The sequence below is a fragment of the Ostrinia nubilalis genome, chromosome 5 (genome assembly GCF_963855985.1).
Source record: "Ostrinia nubilalis chromosome 5, ilOstNubi1.1, whole genome shotgun sequence".
Taxonomy (NCBI): Eukaryota; Metazoa; Arthropoda; class Insecta; order Lepidoptera; family Crambidae; genus Ostrinia; species Ostrinia nubilalis.
The window spans coordinates 11,036,043-11,054,221 of NC_087092.1; the positions used below are offsets into that span (position 1 = coordinate 11,036,043).

Below are 18,179 nucleotides of genomic sequence, written 5' to 3' on the forward strand. Positions count from 1 at the left end.
GTAATCATTTGACAGTTCATAACGTACGATAAAGTCAGTTAAACAAAGCATTTGACAGAATAATCGTGCGTTATGAACTGACATTTGACAAAATGATAACGATTGCTTTACACAATTCCACCTCAGAACGGAATTAAATTGAAGTTCCAATGTTAAAATGTCAAGAAACCGTTTGAGACATGGATCGGTATTGACGATAAACTGGGGATAGCAATGATGAAATGTGCTGAGCACTTGGAAATTTCGATAGATAAATTGCGCTTCTATTTTGATGGAGATTTAATATCAGGTAGACTCACAGCACAGGAGCTGGAGTTGGAAGGCGGTGAATGTATATGTAGATGTACAAATAATTAGTTGATGTTTATTAATATGTATTTTATTGTGTAATTATATAATTAAAATTTGTAACTTCTAATGAAGAGAATGTTTCTTACTTCTAATTACTGTCCAAATATTATACATAAAAATCTGATTTAATGGTATAACGTTAGTAGAATTACAGTCTATTGAATATACAGAAAAAGCCACCGTAAAAGTAAGACTTACGTTATACCATAAAATCTGTTTTTTATGTTTAATATTTGGGCAATATTTAGAAGTATTTTCCCAACATCCAGACAGTTTTGGCAATTCCAACTCCTTGCCAGACAGTTTTTTTAGGGTAGCTCCCAAAGCCACGATGACCCAAACTTCATAATTCACCAACATTATAACCTATATTGGGAGCTCACCCTGACAAACTTTCAGCTTTTATAAAATGACGTAGGTCTGGCGTTCACTAGCTCTTAGTCAATTAATTTCTGTCATTTACATTAACGTAAGTTTTTTGTCAATTTCATGTAATGAATGTTGTTTTAGTATTAAGCTGTAATCGGTTGGTATATGTATTATCTTGTTTTAGGCGCTTTAAGCCATTGTAACTTTATCATGCAGCATTACTTGACATACTGAGCACGTACTTAAACGAGTTTAGTGGCGGATTCGATGGAAGCGGACCTCTCCGCAAGATGGCTGGTTGCGGAACACTGATTAATTATACTTATTATTTTATATTGTTTGTTGCCTCTCATGTTTTAGTTCTATGTTCAATGTTGTGAATTCATGCTATACGCTTATGAGTTGAACCTTACTGGTATTTTTGATTGTGCACCCATAAAGCGTCGGGTCTAAATAACGTAACGTTGTATCCATTTTGTTAAAAGGATCCCTAAAACGTAAAAAGCTGGCGATAAGGCGATTGTAAATAGCAGGAGCGAGCAGCTCCAATGAAGTGAGATCTAGAGAATTGTTAACTGTAAATATTGTTAGTAATCTAAAGTGCTATTCCACTTAAATTAATACATAAACTTATAATGCTGTGAAGAGAAGGTATTTTTTGAAGAAATCCTCTTGTTTGCTATTTCTATTTCTTGTATTTCGACTCAACGTGTTTCTTGTTAACGTATTTACACATAGTGCCAAACTATTTTATGCATACGCTTTAGCCAATTTCCTTTCTTTTATTTCATGTGCTAGATACTTTCATGAGTTTTCATTTACAGAGGTTTCACTATTGAATATATTACTCTGGCATTTTTCGAATTAACAAAATAGATCTGAGGGTTAGAGTAAATCTTGTAGAATCGTAGGTATTTAAACATGAAATTGTCAACTGTTTAAATGTACTCAATGCAGAGTTTATAATATTTTTAATTACAACTCAATGTATGAACAATATTTACTATCAAAATATTTACAAACTTTAGAGCTTAAACATGAGGATAAAACGTTTAAAGTTTTATGAAATTAAATCCAAGTCAGTTTCAAAGTTATAAAATACTAAATTAATATTATAACGAACTAATATCGAAAAATACATATAGAAGATAATCTTCAATAATAAATTAGTGTAAATGTCAACAGACAGATAAGCTAAATACAACGTAATAGCAAACATGTAATGTACAATTATTATTTTTGTAGGATCTTCAATTGCGCCTTGTGTAGGAAATGTATTGTGTATTTTATTTATTTCAATTCAATTAAGCAATATTAATTACTTACAAAATAAAAAGTGGTTTACATGACTGAGGTTTTTTATTTAATTTTAATGCATCGGTGGCGGTCTGGTGGTGGTGGTCGGTAAAATTAAAAAAATACAGACTGCAAAAACTTCAAATTGTATTCAAACTTCGGCTTTTTTGTGAGGATACGGTAAACTATAGTTTTTGGAAATGTAACCATACGTGAGTCAAGTTTGCTCTGAGTAACACCTCATACTTAGTTACAGTAGTCAGGTCAGGCGCGAGCGGCGAGTTGCCCGTCTTCCGCATACTAATGCCCTTCGCCTTGAAACGATAGTACCCAAGTTACTCGACTATAAAATTACGGATGTCATGTAACGATCACTTCACCACGTGGCTTTTAAAACCGTAGCCGTTGTTTTGAAATTTGTATATAATTTGCAAGTAAATTGCAAGAAAAGGCATACCTACTTGCCTACAATTTTCCTAAAATTATTTTTTGTTTTAAAATCTTTTGTCATTGATTGTACTTAATTTTGACACTGAATTTAAAGTGTACCTACTTTGACACCAAATTGCAAAAAAATATGAAGTGCCAAATTATGCAAGTATGTAAATGCATAGAGCTGTAATTTGGTAAAATAACATTTAATAAACTGTATTTGGCTTACATGACGTCATAATATGATATCAATATGAGTAAAGTAAAGGTAAATAAAAACAGTAAATATTTCCATCTGTTAGTCAAAGTTCACAGGAACTGTATTGACTAAAGTTACCTATCAAAGTATTGTTAAAGTGGTTAGTCCAGTACGTGTTGCGTGACTAATGATTAGCGCAAATGCTAAAATAGCTCATAATGGACATTGTTTGAAGTCGCAGTCCGACATTTCATAAATATTATGCTAAAATATAACCTTTTTACTTTGAAGTGTGTATTAGGGTGGGTCAAAAAAAATTTTTTTAAGTAATCGATTTCTAATAGCGAAAATATGTTGTAGTTAGGTATCGTTATAAACCCTTTAAAATATTATTGAATTATTTTAAGTGGAACAGCCCGCGCAACGTCATTGAAGTTTTGAAAAAAAAAAAAAGTTTCAGTACCCACTTTTACACCCTAAGTTACACGTTTGAAGTTGGGTATAGTTTAATGTTTTAATTAGTATCCATTGAAATACACGTTACTTCTGTTATAAACCGTGTTGTTTATTAAAAGACGATTTTTTGAGGTAAGTACATTCAGGCTAGTTTCTTCTGAAATCATGTGAAATTGTAAATTGTGTAATTTTTGTTTTATGCTTTGGAAGTTACATTTTTCTATCATGTCAGCTAATAGACAGTCATACAAGTGCCCTATATTAGTAACTATAGAAGATATAAAAGAAAACGTGTTACCGACACACCAGGATGTCATGAAATGTTACGAGTGGAATAGACTACAGGTAAAAATTTAAAATAGCAGTAACAAAGAGCCCGCGTGTTCCGAAATTGCAGAAATTGTAACCGAGAAAGTAGAAGGAGAATGGCAAAAGGCATCAATTACTGTAGTTCCGCATACAAGAGTCATTCAGCTCCTGAAAGCTTATCATTCTGTCAGCTGAGAAAAAAACTGAGTTCTTGCAGCAAACTGAAATTTTGATCGATATTTGTTCATGCAAATGCAAGTTAATAAGTCAGTGCAATTGTACCAGATAAATTACAGTTCCTAAAGAAGAACACAACTTATTGATTCATTAACTGGGTGAGAGAAAAATAAGAATAGGCCGTATTGATCGCAATCGAACAAAAAGTTTACAAAAAAAGTTTGTTCGAAAGCAAGCTTCAACAAAATATATGTCTGAATAACGATAACAACTCACCCAAAACGCCAAAACAAGAATTAATGTTATCAACAAGTAGTGATACTGATATTAGTGTTTCTTTTCCGGAAAAGCATATAAGAGAATCTTGCAGCAAGAAGAATTCTAAAAACGCGTAGTTCACCTACAAACGGGAAAACTACCACGTACTTTTGAAGTGCTAAACTTAATTTTGATGCTAAATGTTACATTGATCTAAAAAACTGGCAAGATACCAACTTTGATCCACCTATTCTAAGTAATCAAACGAATGACGAACTTATTCAGATAATAGGGAAAAAAGGTGACGAAAGGATGTTATATATTAGGCTGCCTTGACATACACAGGCGATTGAACTATGTGTAAGGATAGTGACAGAAGCTGCAATATCGGCATATGATAAAAAAAACAAGGAATGGCATGATTCATGCAAAACTTGCTTCAAGGAAAGTTATGCCGAAATTCGGTATTAAGCTGGATTTTTTTGTACAAAAATAAATAATTTTTTGATAACCTGTTATGTGTATTGGTTTAAGATTTTTGTTTTAAACGTTAATATATGTCTTTCACTAAATATTTGCATTGTTTCAATAGTATTTTAAGTAATTTATAATAAAAAACAATGCCATTTAGTAATGCGTGTTTTTTTTTAATCCTAAAATTTTGAAGCGCTTGCGCGGGCTGAAGATGTATCTTTGAATATCCGTTTTTTAGCTAAAACTACTTTTTATAGTATACTACAACATAATATTACTATTAGAATTTGATTCACCAACTTTTATTTTTTTCCATACTAGAGTGACCCACCCTAGTGTGTATTATTGATTTAAGATTTTTTTAATTTGTGTTAATTGACAGCTAACTGGCCATTAAATAAAATGTTTTAGTTATAAGGCACTTAGTCAATGATGATTGAAATACAAAATGGAATGTAAAAAATAAATTACAATTAATGTTTATTATTATTACTTACTTAAACAAATGTACAACCATCGATACAATAAATGATTTCTAAAAGGCGTTTGATGCACTAAATGTTGGTGGTATCTACATAGTTACCCAAGGTATCAACATTCAGACGTTGGCATGGTAATATTGATCAAGCGCAGTGGAGCGCCCATAATATTATGAACCCAATAACGGAGAACTTCCTCAAGTTGTTCATGGGATGACATCAGCAATAAATCATATACAATTAGGTGTCGACGGTGATTATAACGCATAGCCGTGTGCTTTGCGCACAACAGCGCATTCCGATACACAATCTGCGTTGGACGTTAATTTCGTGAAAGGCATTGCAGTAGTGGTTTGATCATAAGTTCTCGCAACTCATGAGTCAGTTGAGCCGTAATCAGGGGCAGTTTTATTCAAAATATCGTGGAGTGGAGTGGTTGGTATGCGAGCGAAGTACAAACCGAACCGAAGGCAGGTATGACGCGGCGCGCGCGGGCTCCGCAGGCCGCACAGCTGCCCGCTGCGACGCCGCAGCCGATTGGCCGCCGGCGGGAACCGGTCGCGCTCCCCGCGCCCTCGCCCCGCCGCTACAAACAACTTCAAATTCTTATTCATGTTCCTTGCCACGACCGTTGCTGCCGCTGACAGCGCGCGCTTTGTGCCTATATTTCGCGTAATCTTATCGTAATGTGCTAGATGTTGAACGCGATTTGTGAAAATTGTGTGTGAATTCTACAATAAAGTGCTAAACGGATCCTGCCATACCTTGGGACGTTCCGTCTGCGATATGAAAACACACGGACGATCGAGTGGTTTTGTCCTTCTTGTTTCACCGGTGGTTCGTGAGCGGATCCGACGCAGGGTTACCTTTGCCATGTGCATCAGATAGTGTTGTGCTCGTATTAGTTTGTCGACAAACTAATATGCAAGCTAGTGGATACTGTGGCGCTTGTTGAGCCGAGGCGTGGTGTGGTGATTCATAGTGTTGTGCTGACATGAAGGTGACGGTGTGCTTTGGTTCTGTGCGAGTGCTGGTGCCCTGTGGCGCCGGCGACCTGCTGGTCCGGGACCTCGTGAGGGAAGCGACGCTCCGCTACAAAAAAGCTACTGGACAGGTCTGTAACTTATCTCTTTCAAACTGCCATAGACCCAAAATTCATTAGACAGTTATTTTCGCGCGGTTTCCGCGAGTTTTCATTGGCTGCTCTGATGTTTATGTTTATTCATGCTTGAGTAATTGCGACTACTTACTAGTTTTACATCATTCTATTGATAAACGATAACGATAGACGATTAATACCAATTTTATGTACAAATTGATACATAGGCACTTAGTTATGTTAAAGTTTGGTGGCGCTTACCCAAGAATTTTATGAAAGCCGTTATATTTGCTACAATTTTTAATTAAAAGAGGCTATAAATTTAGCTTAGAGTGTACCTACTTATTTACCTAATAAAAAAAATTGAGCAAAACAGTATTATCACCGTTTTAACTTAAATACACTGTTTTGTCTGTTTCATCATAACAATAATATCTACATTTGGCAAAAAGCGATAAAACATAAAATTATGTGTCAAGTAAATGGGCGTCATAGCACTTTTTTTAGTAAGGGGGTATTATCAGCTCTGTACAGGTAAATAAATAACGTTGAGGCAAATATCATGAACCTGTAACTTTTGAACCAAATAAAGTAAACAAATAAAAATCAAAACAATGTCTTCAATAGCGACTCTTTCAAAAAGGTAAGTTCTATTCTTCAGCCACGTTACCTTTTGTCTTAAAAATGCAGTAAAGTTGACTGGTCTTTTGTATAGTATTGTTAGCTATCTTTGCGATTCATTTGTGTACCAATGCCGTGGAAATACTAACTTACATTTTAACGTAGCTAATTCTGGATAACGATCCTCTTCAATATACCAGAAGGTAAATAGAAGATTTTGTCTACACTCCTTGCGCTAGTCAAAAGGTTTAGTCGGTTCGCCTCTGGTAAATTAGGGAAGGTCAAACTCTTGCAGTGGAGCTCAATTTAACTGATGATGAAGCTTACCTCTTTTTGGGATCGCAACTATGAAATAATATCTAAATCGCGGGTTGGGTATCTTTTCCTCATGTTAGGAAATCTGGAATTAGTATTTTCCGCACAATTTTTTATCAGATTGGAAACCTTCCCGCCTGACACGTTCTAGTTTCTAGTCGATCCACAAGCCTATCTCTATCTCTTCCAATATGCGTTATTTCTAGAGCATCTCCATATCTCCATGGTCTGTTTTGCAACTCTTAACCTATAGATATATTGTTTTTGCGCTAATGATCGTTGGTTATGGAATGCACGATTCTAAGCAAGAACCACTTTCGCGTGGATGTAGAATGGACGACATTAGCGGTGCCTAGATAGACGATGCGGTCAAACTAGATTGTAGAATCATGCATTTGAAGTCGTTGAATTTCATAATGCTGATGGCACACTTTTGGCAACTCGACGCCTCATAAGTAAGTTACTGGGTATATGAAACGGTCGGACAGCCTGATTTTATTCAAGTTTGACCTACGTTTTAGAAAATAAGCACTAAAAAGGATAAATCCACCTACAGCTTGTTTGTACATATTCGTAGCGGTTCTGACGTTTCTACTCCGCCAACATTTCGCAGTGACTGACTATGATTAATACTTCCAAAAACCTCACGTAACCTTGGATGTATTTCATGGGTGTTGTTTTGAATTTTTATAGTTTGTTTGTTTTAATTTGCAAGTTCTTAGATTAAGTAATTTGCTTTGTTTATAAGCAATTTATTCACAGTTACGTAGGTACATAACAGTCAAATGACGTTGGAGGAGCTGAGACATAATTGGATAATTTTCCTTATAACATTTATTAGTTCGATGTGTTAGCATGACTCAAATCGAAACATAGGCTAACTAACGGGATTACGAATGCTTTGTCGTCAAGATAGTTGTGTTTTCACTGAATAAATCAATACTAGCAAAAATATATTAATGAACGATCATTGATTTTGATTTGCTCGTTGAAAGAATCTTTCAGATGGCCTTCAGTCATAATAAAACAATTTAAGTAGTTGAGTATTTGAATGAATGAAGTACGCTAAATTAAATATTTAATATCGTTTCAAGAACACGACTCTGAACATTACCAAGGTGAGGACAGGGCCAAATGTAATGCAGTTACCAATCGGCGATAGACGTTCACATGCATCACGCACCTGCAGCGTCGATACAGCCTACACCGTCCGTGGGCGCGGCCTTGCCTCCAACGCCACAATGCTAATTATTTATCCTTACCAAACATACCACAACATTTAACACCTTAACAGCCACATTATCATGTGTACTTGTTTCGCAACCTCACTAACTGACCGTAACATTTTTGTAAACGGCATTCTTCACAAAAAAATTCTTAACATTACATAAAATATTCATGAAGTTCGATTACACTGTCTGTCAGCATATCGGCCACAGTTGTTTTGGCAAACGTTTGCATTTCTGCATGAGCGGTGTCGACAGTTGCGCAAGAGAGGTCGCGAGCGCAACTAAGTGCCGGCAAACAGTCCGTGCCGCTCCACTGGCGAAACGATATCATATCCAGGCATGCACCAATTTGCTCAAGTAATCTTGTTTGATAAACTTTTTGCCAAATATTGCTCCATGCCTTTGTCGAGTCACGTACTGTTTACCTCAACAACCTCCAGAAAACGAAGTTAAACAGTCAAAACTTCGTAAATCCAAAGACTAAAAACAATGGAAGCGTGTTTTGGATTTGTGTGCTCAAAAGTGGAAGCAAAATGATCCTTTTTACTTTGGAATAAGGTGCAGGACGAAATTGACCTGTGGCCCGGTACCAGCTCGCCAGGTATGCGCGAGCAACGGGCGCGGGTGCCTTGAGAAGTTGAAACACCTATTGTACTTAACTGATCGTGCTGTATGGATGTTGTTCGGAGACCGGTTCTCAGAAAAATGACGAGACATTCTTCTGGGCATTCCTACAGATTTGTTGATTCGGGATCCGGATTGACGGGGCTTTCATCCTTGGATAATAAATCTTAGAGAGGGGTTAAATTTTTATTTTATATTGTCTCTTTATTGATTTATTATTATTAATCCTATTATGGATTCATTTACTTACTTATGGATTGAGTTATAATAACAATAACAACTAATAGCACTGTCGAAGTTAATATTGCGATATATTTTTTCCTGGAATAATAAGCTTTTAATACTTAGTCTTCTGAGTCCAAATGCTAGTTCCATACATAATATGGATTAGTAGTAAAGCATTTAGACTCAGAATTCTAACTTAGAACAATGGGTTACCTATACATATTGTCAGTTGATGAAGTCGGTTAAAAATAGACTCAAGTTTAGCGCTTTTGTTATTATAATTTACGACTGCTGTCGTTAGTCGCGAATTTCAAGCCGAAGCGAAGGAAGAAATCCGATCGTGTTGAATAAAAATAGCGAAAATAAACTGAGGTTTTATGACGACCGTTACCATCGTGGAAAAAATAACAAAGACCGCTTCCCAAAGCACCACATGTCGGCTTCGAATCAAGTGGATGGTCTTTTTGTCCAAATCTCTTAAGATTTTTTCCTTTCTTGAATCAGGAAATTAATGGTTTCCACATGTCGCAAGTTTAAAAACGAGGGGCATTTCAAGTGATCCCAGTCGCCCAAATTTATTGAACAGGTTCGTAACAGACTCGACAAGAATTAGGCCAACACTTGAATTAAATCTATCGCTCAAAATAACTTTGAAATGAATAAACAATTAACGATAACCCAAAGTTGGAGGTCAATGTTTAGTGTTTCTTATGGGTCATTCCATAAAAATCTGTATATTTTCGACGTCATTTTGTCCTAAACTTTTTTAAGGTGCTTTTGAATACTTTATTAGTGTAAATTATAGTTTATTAATTAATTATGATATGTCTAAAAGGGCCAGTCACTTTATGCTTTATTTTAGGAGAAATTATAATTTTCATTTTTTTCATACTACATTACTCCTATATGACTTTTAATAAAGTATAAACTTATAACCTTAACATTTTAAAATAAGTTAATATACTTAATGTAGTTGTTTTGTTATTATTTCTATATAAAAAACGTCATTCCTCACTAGTAACTTAGTCCCTAGCGTCGTTTAAAGCTAGGGCCTGACGGTCTAGGGACTGACGATTTGGAGTAAAACTTAAGACAAATACAGATTAACTTTATATTATAAGATGCTTAATACGATGTGCCGAAAATAGCCGAAAAACCACACGTAAATACTATTCAATTATATACAATTTCCTATTGTAATCAATAAAGCTACTCAACTAGGGACTGATGAAGTGACTGGATTAACACATGTTTCCGCAACAACTGGAACGTTTGCACTAATTCAAAAAACGGTTGCCGCAAAGCCAGTATGGTCTGAGGAAAACTTCGTATCGTACTTTAAACTCAACTAAATGTCATTCACTCTAAATACTTAATGAAGCGCAAAATTATAAAATCAGTGCGTAGCGAGGGAATGACGCTAAAAGCTGTGGACTCTTTTTTAACTTAAGAAAATCAAATTATTGTTTATTGAAACCGCAATATATTAATAGAATTTGGTGTAATATACATTTAAATAGATTATTTGTTAATTAAAATAAAGGATCAAGTTGATGTTTCTATAAATATGGGTTCCTAAACACAAACTTTTGGAGTACGGACATGCCTAGGGAATGACGTTTTGGGTCATTTAAAAGGAATTTAAGATGTTTAAAAAATAGTTTAAAAAAATATAAATGGGTGATGAATAAAATACATTGCGAGCTGTTATTTAACAATTTTGGAATAAAATATTAACAAATATTCCATGTGAAATGTGGCACTGACTAAGAGTTGACATATTTTTGTGGAATGACCCTTATACATTATGCTAATCTTATCAGACGTAGGTTGCCTCGTTTAAGTAGGTCGTTTCACAACTACCCGCATACAAATAACCAGTTGTATGATACATATACAGTCAGGACTTAAAAAATTAACTACTATAATAGGTTACGTCCTAAATGAAACCTCCTAACGCCACAGGATGAGGCGTTTCCAGGCTATGAAACCTTAAAAGCAGTTCACGTAAGTTGTGAAATGGCAAGCAATTAAGGACGCTAGTCCTTGTTAGAATCTTGGGATTAAATGTCAATTAATCCTAAGATCGATATCATCGAACCAGAAGCATTCCCCTCACTCAGCAATAAAACTAGTGAGGTTCTAGCTAGGCTATACACTTATATGTAGAAATGGATACTCATTGCAAAAACAAGAGCACGTTGTGTCCGTTTTGCCAGATTTAGCCATCAACGAAGCATCTCGCTGGCGTAGCGGATGCTCACACCATTTACGAGCGAGTCCGATCGTTTGACACAAAACCCAGAGGATATGTCCCATTAGCTGTGATTGCGGTCAAATGCCAGCCGGTAGGCGTATTAAAAAACTCCACCAGCCCGTATTTCGATGCCTACCTGATAACCTTGTTGCGAAAGAAACTTAGAGTTTAGAGCCTATATGGTACGAATCAAATCGGTCTTTAATTGAGTAATAACACATAATTGTTCTTTGATAACTTAACTGTTTATTTTGTAATCGAAACGGTAAAGTTTAATGCATTTAAAATCTTGGGATCCGTCTTCCCTTTTCATGTAACCTACTCGTAGTTCTCACACTTGGGACGTGAACAGCATGAAATTGGAGGGCCGCGGGAACATAACGAAAAGGAAGACACTGCTTGCATCCGGTCAAATGAATTACAGATTGGTTGACTTTTTAATAGGCCTGAGATTGCGACTCGCACATTAACGACTGTGTAGTGATGACAGAAATGAGAAACAACTTATCCTACAAATAGGAACATTTGTAAGTGAATCCCTCAATTTAAAATATTAGAAACGCACGACGGCTTATCAAGCTAAACACTGCAGCATGTTATGTAGTTGTATTAGATGCGATTATGCAACCAAAAATGTAGAGTCCGATGCACTATCGACTGTATTTGTCACGCACGTGTAACAAAAGAGAAAAGCCCACATTTTTTCTCATTTTTTGATTTTTTTCTTTATTTTCATGCCTTGTCTGGTGTACAATAAAGTTCCATTCTATTCTAACTTCTGCTAGAAATATAAGAGCTTCTAACCGCCGTGTAATGTTTAGTCGGTGCGTTGTTGTGGGAGACGAGGCGACTGACTCACTCGCACGTGCAGTCGCGTCATGTCCCACGTCCAATTATGCCATTCTACACATAATTGTTCAAGTGCATAGTGCATACATGTCAGTAGTAGATATTCTAAGCTGTCATGCGAAATGGGATCTCAGGATTCAGAATAACAGTCCACTGGTATCTTGATTTAAACTTATGTAACTGGACTGAAATTAACTAAAGAAACATGTAATTTAGTCTTATGCTGAAACAATTCCTATCTTGATGAATGAAACTGTTGCCTATTCTAATGTGATCAACGATATTATACTAACCGTTCGCTAACTGTCATTCATTCATCAAAATAATATATTATACTAGGTATAGTTAGTTAGAAAATAGTACCTACACATGCAATTGTAAGTACGTGAGTCAGTGTTCGGCTTGCTCATTAAGATGTAGATTGATGACCGAAACAGGTGAATCACGTGTAGTATGTTTAAGTCAACTAAGCTGTGTTCCAACAATTTAACTTTTGAATAATTTTGAAACAAATAAAGATAAATAGTCGTTGATAGGTAGCCTTAGTTTACAGTTTGAAATCCGACTCACGATAAAATTGATAATGGCTTTGTTCCTTCCGATAGCTTGATTTAGGGTTGTTATTTGCGTAGCTAGTGAATTGAAACACAGACGTGATGATCCTTTAGCTTTGTATTATTGACTACTGACTTTTTACAATCGACAACGAGTTTTATACAGGCGCGTAGGCGTTTTGAACTAACATACACCGCCCACCAAAAGGCCTATGCCTTTACACTTATCAGTATCACTTAATAAATGTAATTAACTTTAACAAAATGAAATGCATGCACACATTAATGTTCAATGTTCATCAATTTTATCATCACTAATCGTCTTTCGCACTTATTAATGGACACAATTTGGTAATACACCTTTTAGTAACACTGTCACCACATTTCACACTGTACACACGTGTAGCTCCATCAGGCCCAGGATGTTTGGCCACAACGCGGCCCATCAGCCACTTTCCAGGAGGCAGGCCTTCATGTTTGATCAGTACTACGTCATTTATGTCAAATTCAGGTTGCTTTCTCAACCATTTTGGACGTTGCTGTAGACGTGTCAAATATTCCGCTTGCCAATTCTTCCAAAATGATTGTAACAATCTTTGTGTATACTGCCATCTTGCTAAATGGTTGATATTTAAGCTGGTTAGATCTGGAGTTGGTACTTCGACTGTAGGTTCGCCGATCAAAAAATGTGCAGGTGTCAGTGGGCTCAAATTGTTTACATCTGTGTCATCAATTGGTGTCAATGGCCTTGAGTTAAGAAGAGATTCAATTTGACATAGCAATGTGGTCATTTCCTCGAAGGTCAAGTTGGTAGTGAGAACCTTTTTCAGGTGGGACTTCACGGACTTCACGCCGGCTTCCCAAAGCCCGCCGAAGTTTGGGCTGTAGGGTGGTATAAAGTGCCACTGCGTACCATCTAGTGCCAATGTTTGAGCCACTTCGTCTTTGAATTCAAGCTGTGCAGCCTTCCAAGCTTCTATTAATTCTTTATTCGCACCTACGAAGTTGCGACCTTGGTCACTATACATGTGCGCGCATCGTCCTCTTCGTGCGACAAACCGTCGAAATGCTGCGATGAAAGCTTCAGACGTAAGATCTCCCACCAATTCCAAATGTATGGCTTTAGTGCACATACATATAAATACAGAGATATAAGCCTTTCGTGTCTTCCCTCCACGGCCCTTGGACATGAGCACGTTGAATGGTCCTGCAAAGTCGACGCCAGTGTATTCAAATGGACGTGAAATATTGACTCTCATGTCAGGTAAGTCACCCATAACTTGGCTTCTTGCCTTGGCATTTGCTTTGGCACATATTATGCATCTGTGTACATGTCTTTTTATTACATTTTTAGCCTTTATGATCCAGAATCGTGACCGGAGATGACACAACATCAGCTGAAGCCCGCCGTGCAGAGTCTTCTGGTGTGCGTCTGCAACTATTAACAAGGTAAGTGCATTTTTATTACTTAATATCATTGGATGTTTTGTATCTCTTTCCAGATTCGCGTGTCGCAGTCTACCGCCCACCCTGAGAATCTGTTCTTCATCTAGGTACGGATTTAATGATTTTAGTGTGCTAGTTCTCTTAACTCTTTTGTGTTTCTTTATGTCTTCTATCTCTTCTTCAAAATCTACAATCTGTGCCTTTTTAATGCATATTTTCAAAGCTTCATCTAATTCTTTTGTACTTATTGCTCTCATTTCTTCATTTATTTTTAATCTTTTGTAGTTTAGAAATCTTTTCATGTAAATTATAATTTTTTGAAGTTCTTCCAAATTGCTATAGTTTTCAAAATTTAGGATTGTGTTGTTGTTCATTTTGTCTTCTATTATGTTCATATTTATCAATTTAGTTTTTCTTCTCTCAATATCCGTTGGTAGTATGTTTAGTCTAGAAAATGTAATCTGCTCTTCTAACAGCCAGCTGGGTCCGTGCCACCATTGTTTATTCTGCTTCAGCTCAGTCAATTTAGCACCTCGTGACGCGACATCGGCTGGATTTTTATCAGTCTGAACATGATGCCACTGACTGTTAGGAATGTTGTTTGCAATCTCAACCACGCGATTAGCGACGAATTGCTTCCAGCGGTTGGGCTCGCCGAACAGCCATGATAGTACTACTGACGAGTCTGTATAAGCAAATACCTTATTAGTTGGAATTCTCATCGCTTGGGCTGTGTGATACAAGAGTTTGGACAAGAGCACAGCAGCGCATAGTTCTAGACGCGGCATTGAAATCGTCTTTATAGGGGCTACCATCGTTCGGGCAGCGACAATACTGACATCTATGGTTCCATCGGTTTGAATTACTCTACAGTATACAACAGCAGCAATGGCGTGCATCGATGCATCACTGAAACCATGTAGAGATATGTTATCTTTTGAAGCATTTAGGGTGTTCAGCCATCGTGGAATAGTTATTTCATTCACATTTCTCAGATCATCTCGAATAGACTTCCACTCAGCTTGTAAGGCATCATCAATAACATCATCCCATCCTACTCCTTGTAACCATAATTTCTGTACAAATATCTTTGCTGAAATAATCGCTGGGGCAATCCAGCCCAGTGGGTCGAATAGTTTTTGTAAATCTGATAGTACGTCTCTCTTTGTTATGTCAATAGCTTGTGCAGGTAAGTTAAGATTGTATTTAAATTCATCATTTCCCAAATCCCATGATACGCCAAGTGCCTTTACGATTCCATCTAATTTCATATCTATGTGTGCCTTGGCTGACTTTTCTCCTTCATCAAAAGATTTTAGAAATTCAGGACTGTTTGAACACCATTTTTGTAATCTGAATTTTCCCTTGCTTAGTACAGTCTTCAATTGCTTGCTTGCCTCTATGGCTTCTTTGACAGTATCACACCCGGACATCACATCATCAACGTAGAAGTCTTCGCGTATAATCCTCTTGGCAATAGGATGGTCTTCACCCTCGTCTTCTGACAGCTGCATTAGTGTTTTTATAGCGAGATAGGGCGCTGATGCTGTCCCAAATGTGACTGTAAGTAGCCGGTAGTGTTTGACCTCGTCAGATATTGAAGTATTCTGTCTCCACAATACTCTCTGGAAGTCGGCGTCTTCTTTTTGAATGAGAATCATTCTGTACATCTTCTCTATATCGCTCACAAAACAGACCTTGTGCATTCTCCACCTCATGATGATACTTCTAAGATCTTCTTGCAGGACAGGTCCATTCATCAGTTCATCATTGAGCGATATATTGTTAGAGCCCTTGCACGATGCATCAAAAACAACGCGGGTTTTTGTCGTTTCCTTTTCAGTTCGCACGACTGCATGGTGTGGTAAGTAAACAGATTTATTATTTAGTTCGTTTTGTGGTACTTCCTGCATGTGATTTAATCTAATGTATTCTTCCATGACTTCTTTATAATTTTTCTCTAAATCTGGCTGTCTATCAAATCTTCTTTCAAGCATTTGTAAGCTTTTCATTGCAATATTGTATGTATTTCCTTCTACTGATTGTGGTGTTTCTGTTTTAAAAGGTAGTTTGACTATGTATCTTCCTTCTTCTGTTCTAGTGTAATTTTCCTTGTAGATTCTCTCACAATTTTCTTCTTCTTTTGTTAGTTTTCGATTCATGTCTGTATCAACTTCCCACAGTGTTTTCAACATATCTTCCACTTCTATTTGCTGATGCATGACTATTATCGATTCTTCCCTTACATCTTCACAATCGTTTACTTTTCCAAATAAGATCCAGCCCAAAGTTGTTCTTTGTGCAATAGGAGACCCAGGTGGACCTTTTATAACTTCACTTTGTATGATTTGTGCGTATTCATTTACACCAAGAAGTAAGTCGATGTTGGCTGGTTGACTAAACTTAGGGTCAGCCAGTGTTAACCCATCTAAATGATTCCAGTTGTTTGTTGGTATTTTTTGAGTCGGTATCTGAGTAGTCAGTTGCTTTGCAATTACATATGCTTTCACTCTGAGGCTGAATTCTTCATTTCTCGATGAGACCTCTATCTGAACTACTTGTTTTAATCTTGATTTTACTTCACCTACTCCGACAATGCTTCCCTTCACTGGATACCGTCTCGCTCTAATTGTTTGTGCTGCTCGTTCACTTATAAAACATCCTTGTGATCCAGGATCAATTAAAGCTCGCAGAACTGTGGTGTGGCCATCTTCACTCTTGCATTCCACCAGGGCTGTCGCTAGCAACGCAACAGCTGTACTGTGAGTTGTGTTTGTTTGTGACGTCATCACTGTTAAGTTTATTTCTTCTCCTGATTCTGACTCTTCATCTACATTTGCGTGTAAAACCTTTGGCTGTTTCATATCATTCCTTTCAGTGGGGCCAGAGGCATCGTTTGACCTTTTCGAATGTAGAAGGGTATGGTGACGTCGCTGACATAATCTGCACTTGGTGAGTAGTCGACATGCTATAACTCTGTGTCCAGGAACCAAACAGTTGTAACAAATGTACTTTGACTTCACAAACTCGCTTCGTTGTTCCGGTTCCATCTTTCCAAAGTCTTTACAATGACTGAGTGTGTGAGTTTCTTCGCATAAAGGACATGTCTTCTCGGTAGCAGAGCCAGATGTGTGGTAAGATCTCACTATTCTTTCTTTGGACGAAGTTGGTTGTTGCACAAGCTCGAGCGTTCTAAATTTAGACTCTAAAAACATCTTTAATGACTCAAATGTAGGTAATTCTTCACTTCCTTGGTTGCTAACATGTTCTTCCCATTCCTTGTGTGTGTCTGTGTCTAATTTTTGCACCACCAGATAGTTGATAAGTGGATCCCAATCATCAGTTCTTATATTCATATTTTTTAGACTATTTAGACACTCAGATGTTGTATCAATAAGTGACCTTATGTGGGAGGGATTCTGGCTATTAAGTTTCTTTTGAGAGAACATGCGTTTTAATAAAGATGTTACAATAAGTCGTTTATTACTATACCGCCTTTTCAATGTCTCCCAAGCTTGCGTGTAATTTGCTTCATTAATTTGAATATGTCGCAATAATAATTCAGCTTCGCCAGTAACGCTCGTTTTTAAATAGTGCAATTTCTGCACGCCGCTAATTGTGTTATTCCGATCCACTAGTGAAATAAATAAATCTTGAAACGTAGGCCACGCTTCATAATTCCCACTAAATTTCGGTATTTCTATACGCGGTAATTTCACTTCTGGGGATTGTGTAGTTGAAGATGTATAGTGTGTTTCTTGTCTCGTTGATTTTTGTTGTGATTCAATTGTAAACAACAAATCTTTCATATCAGATTTCGCTTGCATAGCTTGTTCTTCACAAATAAAGTACTGGTTTTGTTCAAAGTAAGGCAATAATTTCCGTTGTTCTTTTGTCACACTTTTCATTAATGTAGTATGTGCGAGACGAAACTGATTCCAATATTCTTCAACAGATTGTAATTTCACTGTCACATAACCACGTGTAAGCCGCACCTTTGGGCATTTCTTAAAGTTCTCGTACGTTTTCGCAATAAGACGATATAAATCTTCTAATTCACATAAAGTTTGTTCTACGATTTCCATGGTTATTTATCAATCCTTATGCGTAAAAATACAATCACTGTGTAGCTTGTATGTCCAGCAACGCCATTTAAATAA

General features: G+C 36.7%; 1 protein-coding gene across 1 annotated transcript; it reads right to left on the reverse strand.

Annotated features, from left to right (window-relative positions):
- Positions 1 to 5,174: 5,174 nt before the first annotated feature.
- Positions 5,175 to 17,375, reverse strand: LOC135072140 (uncharacterized). Its single transcript, XM_063966092.1, has 3 exons — positions 13,293 to 17,375; positions 5,667 to 5,892; positions 5,175 to 5,461 (listed from the first exon to the last, which is right to left on the reverse strand). Exons 1-3 carry the CDS (start codon positions 17,373 to 17,375, stop codon positions 5,175 to 5,177), a joined length of 4,596 nt encoding a protein of 1,531 aa, XP_063822162.1.
- Between the last annotated feature and the right edge of the window lie 804 nt (positions 17,376 to 18,179).

Bases quoted from the DNA above. Each gene is read 5' to 3' on its own strand.
- LOC135072140 (XM_063966092.1), bottom strand. From the start codon at position 17,375: ATGAATATAAGAACTGATGATTGGGATCCACTTATCAACTATCTGGTG. The intron at 5,893-13,292 runs GTAAACAATTTG...GCTTTTTTGTAG, and splicing joins CACCAATTGATGACACAGAT to CGGAGCGTCGCTTCCCTCAC. The intron at 5,462-5,666 runs GTAACCCTGCGT...CGCGAAATATAG, and splicing joins ATCTGATGCACATGGCAAAG to GCACAAAGCGCGCGCTGTCA.